Below are 9312 nucleotides of genomic sequence, written 5' to 3' on the forward strand. Positions count from 1 at the left end.
TATTAAGGGACAATCGATACAAAATCGACCACAAAATAAAAACACTCTGTTTTTGATGCCTGTATATTTTGTTCTGTTATCAGTTTTGAAGTCAGTTTTATCTGATTTCATTGTCATATTGCAGGTTTCGGAGACAGATGCAGCGCATAATTGGCTACAACTGGTTCGACTACACTATCTTAGTTTTCATTCTGGCCAACTGCTGTGCCATGGCATTAGAGAGACCTACTCTAGCTCCAGATGACCCAGTTAGTAGCATTTTGTGTGTTCTGATAGTTTGTTCACGAAAAAAAGAACGAATATACAAAATTATAGTCTTCTCACTTGTTGCTTTACTTTGTTGGTAGTTAGTATTTTTTGTCCTGAGTTTTTCCCTTCAAAAACAAGTACAAAAATAGTTGATTCTGGTCATTTCACCTTGATCGCTCAATAGGATGCAAAGTAGTTTCGCTGACAGATAGCAGGATGAAAAAAGTTATAAAAGATGAAAAAAACCTAGCAACCTAGCAAAACTAGCAAACCTAGCAAAACCTAGCCGAATAAAACCTAGTGACCTCCATAAACCGAAAGTGCTAATGATAGAATTCCATATACTAAGTCAATGAAAAATGCCTTCATGAACTAAGTCTGAAAACGTCTATTTCTTTTGTATGGCAAGTTTATGCCTAATTCCTTAAAAATTCAATTTTTAAAAATAATCATCTTTGAAAACTTATACCAAAAATTAAAAATTTTATACTTTCATTATACGATATGCGTAAGACCACTCTGAGACAATCAGGTCAATTTCATTGCACTGTAAATGCAAGACAGGCAAACTTCTGGTGAATCTAGTTTTGAATAAACCAAGGTTTTGGTCACTTGTGTTCGGTTAGGAATACAACAAAAAAATTTTTTAAAAGAATTAACTTGAAAAAACAATTTAAAAAAACTTGGCATAGGGGAAAATTTTAGTGATACTTTTTCCATATATGAAAAACAACTAATCATATAATTTCATGAGACTTTGTGCACTGATGGAATTTCATGAAAAGTGCTTGATTCGTATTTTTCCATAAATGAAAAGTGTATGATTAGCGTTTTTGGTCAAGCTGGGAAAGAGTAAATTTTTTCTTCTGTCCTAGTCCCTCCATTATTTATCACAAAAAATCAGCACAAAATTTACCAGCCAAAATAGTCCAAAGATAAATAAAAAAAAATAAAACGTCCAAAAAATATGTTACAATTTTTTTTTTCAATTATTTTGATCTAAGTTTCATATTATCTTTTTAATTAAAAAAAATCGAGTGCAATAGATAAAAAAAACGTAAAATTCAAACAAATAACTGTTTAATATTGTTCAAACTGTAGTAAACGTGAAATTCAGGAGGTCTGAGTTTTACCAAAATTCATCTAATTTTGTCTGACTGCAAAGTTTTCAGAATAGTTTTTCTTGACTCTGAACTTTTTGGAATCAAAATCAAGATCAAAATGTCCTCAAATTAAATCTCATTTGACAACTTGATTAGGGGGGATATTTGAATTTGAGAAAGAACATTATATCTAGCACGCGGTTTCTTCACACTTTGTGATTTTCTCTGGCAACAAAAAGAAAAAAAAATGTTTTGTTTGCAAGTGACACTAAAAACTGACAAAATGATAAACAGCCAAACTCAGCGCAATACGACTAAAAAAAGTAGTACTTGGATGCCAAAGCGATTAATGAATGAAATGAAAACCTTAAAAGCAGCTAAATAGCCTGTTTGCTGTAATTAATTTGGAATTTTTATCGAAAAAGTCTAACTTTTAAATCACAAATTCAACAAACTCTTAAAATTGTGAAAACCTGTATTGCTTATAAGCTTAGACACTATTTGTCAGAGCAAAAAAATTAGGGTCTTAAAAAAACAACTTTCATGCAAGAGCTGCTTTTCGCTTGTATGCAAGACCTGTTTTTCTGTTTTTCGGCATTTTACTGATTCCTTTGTATAAAAAATTTCCGGAGAAAATGTAAAAAAATAAAACAAGACTGCACGTAAATCAAGACAAAGTTCTGAATGTTCAAATTTAGTTGGTTTTCAAAAAATTTTGGTAAGCTTTTCTGATAAACTAAAAAAGACTGTTAATGTTACTAACGATATATTAAAAATTGATTCTTGCTAAGGAAATGTTATATAATTGGTAAAATTTTCCGTTACCTTTCAGCATCAAAGATAAATTCTTCATAATTTTAAGCGCGCAGTTGAATCGAATTTAAAATAACGCGTAGCACAACCGCTTGGAAGCAAGTAAATTCTAAGTTCAATCCCCACTCCAATTTTTTATGATTTGCATCAGCGAGTTTAGGATTTGCATCTGCACACGTTCTGCGCTGTAGTGATTATTTATAAATCTGAAACAAAGAAAATCCGTTACTGTGCAAGTAGCATAGAATATGCAATCCATTTGATGCAAAAAAAAGAAGTCCTGAAAGTTAACAAATTTTGCTTTTTTTGTCAATTTTATTTCTTAATTTTATCACCTCACACGCTATGTAAGGTACAATAGTTTTTATTTTGCGTCTAATAACGTAATAAAAACAGCAAATTTTTTGCGTCCTTTGAATTTGGAATGATATAATTTGACGCTCACGCTGTAATATCAGAAAAAATGCGTTTTGATAATCTCAATTTGAATTGTTGTGGTCCCAAATTCAATCCCTTCTAGTTTTTTTTAGTTAACCAGGCAGAGGCTTAATCCGAAAGTTAATTGTTTAAAGTTAACTAAGCTATAGCTATCTTGCAAGAGCTCACCTTGTAAATTGTGGATATAATTGTGGATTCCATCACTACTGTTGTGATTCTTACCATTTGTTTTATTTCACTAATTACTTTAAAGTATCTTAACTGGTTAATCTTGATTTGACCTTGCTATCTTCATTCTCTCCGACGGAGAAAATGACCGCTCACTTTTTAATGTTTTAACTTAGAGATTAATTCACTTTTTAAACATATCTTATTTGTAACTAAGTAGAATTAACCGTAACAAAGGAACATTTTATCATGGCGCAGTCAAACAGCAACGAATCAAACGTGAGAGGTATACCTTCATTTTGGCAGAACCACACAGTGGACCCACCAATTCCTTGGGAAGAGTGGAGCGATCTATTCGAGCTAGCGATAATCGCGAAAGAGAATATCGACATCGAAAATCTCTTGAATCCAACGGAACGATATCACCCACCTCCGCCAACATTGGAAAATCCGCCGGAAAACGAATCCGACGCCCAAAAAACATCACGCATCGAGAGGAATATCCAAGAACAAAAGAGATTCGATGATGAAGAAATGGCCTCAATAAAGTTAGAAACCAAGAAATTCAACGGTATGAGACTGGTAGAGGCGGACAAAAAACTAAGATCCATACTTTATCTAGCCCTCGGAAACGAAGGAAAGAAAATATTCGGCCAGAAGTTCACAAGAGTCAAAGTTCTACAAATTTCTTTCAAAGAATTTTGGGACAATTTGTCCACAGCTTTTGTGAGAAAAACAAACATAACCTTCGAAAGACACAAACTCTTAAACAGAAAACAGAGGGACAGAGAATCATTAGAACAATTCTGGGGGGCACTGGCTGAAATGACAAAACGATGTAACATTCCCACAGGAGAAGACGAATGGATTAGAGATATTTTTATTAATAACATGAAGAATTCAAATATCCAACGGAAACTTCTCACGGAAACCTTACCGCCACTAGAAGCCTTAAGCGTAGCCCTGATTGATGAAAAAGGAATTACAAACCACATAAAGATTACGAGTACTTTTAAATCCAGCGGATATTCTTCCAACAAATCTTTTAATCATTTTAATGTAAAAAGAGAACCCACCCTAAACATCAAAAGAAACAACACATGTATGAAATGCGGCGGAAAATTTACAAAAGGACATCTAGCGGTTTGCCCTGCTAAAGATACAACAAGTACGACTTGTAAATATCGAGGACATTTTACTAGACTTTGTAAATCACGCCGTAAAAATGTAAATATTGTGGATAGCCAAATTGTAAATAATACGGATCATCATTATCCTTCGGAACAACCAGATGTACATATTGACCACGCTAATAGAGAATGCTGTGGAGTAATAAACGCATGGTCAGAGTCTGGACAAAGCGATAACGATGATTACTCAGTATTAAACGTAACAACTATCTACGATGATCAAGGAAAGGAGATGAAGAAACTACTAAATATCGGCTTAGGAAATGAAAACGACGTAATTTTGAACATACAGGTGGATTCAGCAAGCCCTGTAAGCTTCCTTAAACAGAATGTGTTACACGAGTTGAGACTACGAGACCCCTACGTGAAAATATATCCAGTGGATAAAGCTACCAAGGAACTCTATTGTGGATTTACGAACAATGCAATAAATATCACTGGAAAAGTAATTGTCCCAATTTTCTCAAATGGATGGTCCCACAAGGAATGCCACTTCTTTCTAACTCAAGGTCATAAAAGAAACATCTTGGGAAACGACAATTTACCAAAAGTCGGAATCGAAGTTTCACAAAAACAATACGCAACACTCACCAACAAGAGAACTTGTAAGTTTATCAATTCAGTTACTTCACTTGACATAGATAATGAAATAGAAATGATTGGAAAAACCTTCAAACAACTATTCCTTCGGATTGGAAAAATAAAGAATCAAACAAAAATAACACATTTTCATGAACCATTAAAGCCAATTCAACTAAAAGGCAGGAGGGTCCCTTTACACTTACTAGACTCAGTAAAAACAGAATTATACAGGCTTAAATCCGAAGGACACATCAAAAAATTAGAAAACTGTGACGAGGACAGATTTATTAGTCCGATAGTTATTACTTGTAAAAAAGACAAATCGATAAAGCTAGCCCTTGATTCAAAATTCATCAACAAACAAATCTACAAAAACAAATATCAGATGCCTAATATAAACGAATTAGTTGATAACGTGGCGGCTCAAATTTCGGACAATTCCGCCGGAGAAGTATGGTTTACAAACCTAGACCTAAAGAACGCATATAGTCAACTCGCACTGGACAATTTTACTAGCAGCCAATGCAATTTTAGTCTAGTCAGCGGAGATATAAAGGCACTTATCAATTTTAAACGGGTTTTTACGGACTCGGCGATATGCCAAACGAGTTTCAGAGAGTCATGGACTCAACTTTGGGAAACATTCCTTTTACAAATTGCTACCTCGACGATATATTAGTCGCTTCCAAAGGAAGTTTTAACGATCACAAGAAAATTGTTTATAAAATTTTATCAACGTTAGACACTTACAATTTCGCAGTTAAATGGTCGAAGTGTAAATTTTTCCAAAAAGAAATCGAATGGCTCGGTTTTAAAATATCGAAATCCGGAATCGCCCCATTATTCGATAAAACCAAGGCAATCAAAGATATTCCAACCCCAAAGAATCTGAAAGAATTAAGATCATTCTTCGGGTCAACTAATCAGTACATTAAATTTGTACCAAATTTAGCATCCCTCGGAAGCCCGCTTAGACCTCTTTTAAACAAGAAGTCAATTTTCCTTTGGAATGAAGATCACTCAAAAGCTTTTGTCAAGATTAAATCTGAAATAGTAAATCTTACCGAAAACACTCATTTCGACGTAAAAAAGCCCACGAGAGTAAAAACAGATGCTTCACATAATGGGTGAACATAATCCCTTGAACAACTTCATGAGAAAGTTTGGAAAACAGTGTCATTTGCTTCAAGATTTTTAAATCCGCACGAATCGAAATATTCAACAAACGAATTAGAGTTATTAGGAGTTGTATGGGCGGTTGAACATTACAAAAATTATCTCTATGGCTCCGAATTTGAAATTATCACCGACCACAAAGCCCTCCTTTCCGCTTTGTCACCAAACCACGGAAACAAAACATACCATAGCCGATTGACAAGATGGGTAGATCGTCTCCTACCATTCAATTTTACTATCAAACACTTAGCGGGAAAAGATATGGGTTTTACAGACTTAATTTCAAGAACTCCTTCGGGTAAACCAATTCCCTCATCACACTACGACGAAGAATTTGTAGTTGCTACTACCAAAAAAATATATAGTGCACTCAATCCTTCGGATAATGAAAATCCATTACGTAATTCAATTAATTCGATTTCGGAAAATTCCCATTACATGAAATTACGAAATCACGTAATAATCACAGCATTGAATTTCGTCAACTCTTCCATTTCAATCTGCAATCAAAAACATTATAGAACAGAACTTTGTAATTCTAAATGTATTCCTTCGGATTTCTCAAACACTGATTTTACTAAAATTATTCTATCAAATTCAGCCTTTATCTATTTTTTAATCCTTAACAGTAGCTTAATTAGTAATCCTTCGGATCTCAAACTTATAAATAGTGTAAATATGTCACATAACCAAATTGTAGTAAATCCTTCCACTTCCGGGATACAGGTCTCTATCGATTTTCAAATTTCCTCAGAACACAAGAAGTTAGTAACTAAATTCCGAGAAAATCTCAAGTTACCCGAAAGACCTTTGGATTTAAATACATTATTCAATGCAAAATTGGTCGCTTTATTAACGGAGGATGATGAATTATTAAACCCAATTGTTAAAGCCCTACAGAAAAAAGTAGATACATCAATGCAAATTCCCGTTACCTACACCAATTTTCGAAAGACCTTCATGAATCCGACGGACTATTATATATAGATGGAAAACTAATTATTCCGTTTACACTTAGAAACGCCGTTTTAAAAACATTATATGAATCTCACCCTGGCCAATTCGGCATGAAATACTTGGCACAATACATTTGGTGGCCACACATATATCGACAAATTTACTTCCAGGGGATTAATTGCACACAATGCACGCAAACCGGTAAGAACATAAAAAGCATTATTCCAACTTCACAAATTAGTGAACTTCCCACCTTATGAGGAAATAAATCTTGATTTTGCCGGCCCACTAGATAACAACTGGGGAAACAATAAATACATCTTATTGTGTATAGACCGTTTTTCAAAATTCCCTTCAGCAAAAATTACATCTTCAACGTCATCAAACACAGTAATCGAATTTCTTCAAGATTATTTCTATCTCCATGGGATTCCAAAATCTATTCGGGTCGACCACGCATCCTGCTTTACTAGTCAGGATTTTAAATTATTTTGCAACTCTCTTAATATCAAACTAATATTTTGTACAGTTGGGGACCATCGTTCTAACGGTCTTGTAGAAAAACTTGTTCATACTGTAAAAATCAAATTATTAGTAATGTCACTGGATCAACAAAAACCCACATTACAAACCGCCATTTCGAAAATCATTTGGAATCTACGATCTTCCTTCCAATCTAAAATTAAATGCTCACCGTTCGAAATACACTTTAATAGAAAACCGAACACGATCTGGAAGCTATTGGCATCTAATAATTTATCCGGTGGATTTTTAGACAAAGGGAAGTCGATCTTAAGCAGAAAAAGGGCCCTCGACTGGAACGCTGACGATCGGGTAGAGGACGAATACAAAGACTCCCTCATACCGAAAAAGAACCAGTCACCATTGGAGAAAGGCTATGATTCAGACCTTCCTACTACTTCAAAACCTCAATCATCCCGAGTGTCCTTAAACAGTCCGTTTAAAGGTAAATTACTACGGAAAACTAACAGAAGTATAAACGGAAATCCCTTCTATAAACAACTAGGCCAGAAAATAATAAACTCAACAAAATCCACGGTTGAATTATCCGACGGAAAAATTTATAGAAAATCGGACATCGCCATTCCAAAGTCTAATTCTTCTACAATTCGTTCATTCAAAGGAAATATCTCCTTTCCTTTTTTCTCTAACGATGATTTACAAGTAGGTCCAAGAAAGTCATACAAATCGAAGACACAACAGACGCGGAAACCAGACACTAAGACAGGAAGACAAACAGAGTCGTTCACCCCGGTCACCACCAGATCTAGAGGAACGAACCAGCCTTCAAAATCCATCAAATCGAAGAAGAACCGAAATAAAGCCTCGACGTCGAATACTGGATACCTAGCAGGTGACGAATCAATGTTTATTCCGTCGGATACGTTGGACATTAGCGATTGGGAATGGATCGCGGGAGGTTTTCCATGTAGAGAAATGATAACAAAACGCTTCATTTCAGATAACGACAATTTTAAAAAAGAACCTACCTCATCATTAGACCCTAAAATATATCAAACTAATATAAAACCTGAGATTTTAGACGAACAATCTCAACCCTCTGACACAGCGGAATGCCCAATTAGTATAAAACCAGCACCTCAAACTACCTCACACCCACCTGACGAACCTTCTACGGCTACGACAATGGAGCCGCCAAACATTCCTTCGGATTGGACAAAACCATTGGTGGGAGAAAAACCGGTCGATTTCCCAGTTTTCGAAATAGAGGACTCCTCAGACGAAATTGGAACCAGCGAGGAAAGACATCCTAAGGAAACTAATACCACCGGTAACGAACTTATTTTAAGAGGTTCAAGCCGAAATGTTGGCCCCCCTAAATTCTATGGTAAGCGATATTACATAGATATTATAGATGAGTTAGTAAACCAACCAGGCTCCGCTATTAACCCTATATCTCTGGACGAGGATGACAACTCGAGCTCCCTCACACAAACTTTCAGAGAGAATCCCTTGGATAATCAGACCAACATTTGCAACACACTACCGGAAGACAGTACACCGGACCTAGCATACACCCAATCTCCTGATCAATTCTCCATCGCCTCTACCGACGATTCTCTGAGAGATGCCGTGAACTGTTTTGAAAATTACATCGACTTAGATAGTGAAATTTTCAACGCCGAGCTGGAAAAATTTATGGAAGGGGACAGCTAAACTCAATCAAACTTTAAAACTCGCATTTAGTCATTTATAATTTGTACTAGTATTTCGTCTAAAGCGCAATTAGAGCTTACTTAGCTGTAACTACGGATTACAATCCGCCGGATTTAGGAATTTTATTATCCTCTATAATTTAGTCATTCCTTCGGAGCACCAAAATGACATTTGTTATACCGTGCAGTATTTAAATTTTCATTTTGTCGGACTTCTCGAGAGGGAGAAAAAGGGTTTGATAACATGTTAGGTATCATGGCGCTTAATACTTTAATTTTTTTCCCACTAAGGGGAATGTTGTGATTCTTACCATTTGTTTTATTTCACTATTTACTTTAAAGTATCTTAACTGGTTAATCTTGATTTGACCTTGCTATCTTCATTCTCTCCGACGGAGAGAATGACCGCTCACTTTTTTTAATGTTTTAACTTAGAGA

General features: G+C 35.2%; 1 protein-coding gene across 1 annotated transcript in view; it reads left to right on the top strand.

Moving 5' to 3' along the window:
* Positions 1 to 8875, top strand: part of LOC134855381 (uncharacterized) — a 52727-nt gene extending 43852 nt beyond the window's left edge. The window contains exons 26-29 of the mRNA XM_063871924.1: positions 125 to 248; positions 3078 to 3342; positions 7452 to 7643; positions 7866 to 8875. Coding sequence (XP_063727994.1) covers positions 125 to 248; positions 3078 to 3342; positions 7452 to 7643; positions 7866 to 8875 — 1591 coding nt within the window. The remainder of the gene's footprint in view (positions 1 to 124; positions 249 to 3077; positions 3343 to 7451; positions 7644 to 7865) is intronic.
* Positions 8876 to 9312: the final 437 nt, after the last annotated feature.

The sequence above is a fragment of the Symsagittifera roscoffensis genome, chromosome 1 (assembly GCF_963678635.1).
Source record: "Symsagittifera roscoffensis chromosome 1, txSymRosc1.1, whole genome shotgun sequence".
NCBI classification, from domain to species: Eukaryota; Metazoa; Xenacoelomorpha; order Acoela; family Convolutidae; genus Symsagittifera; species Symsagittifera roscoffensis.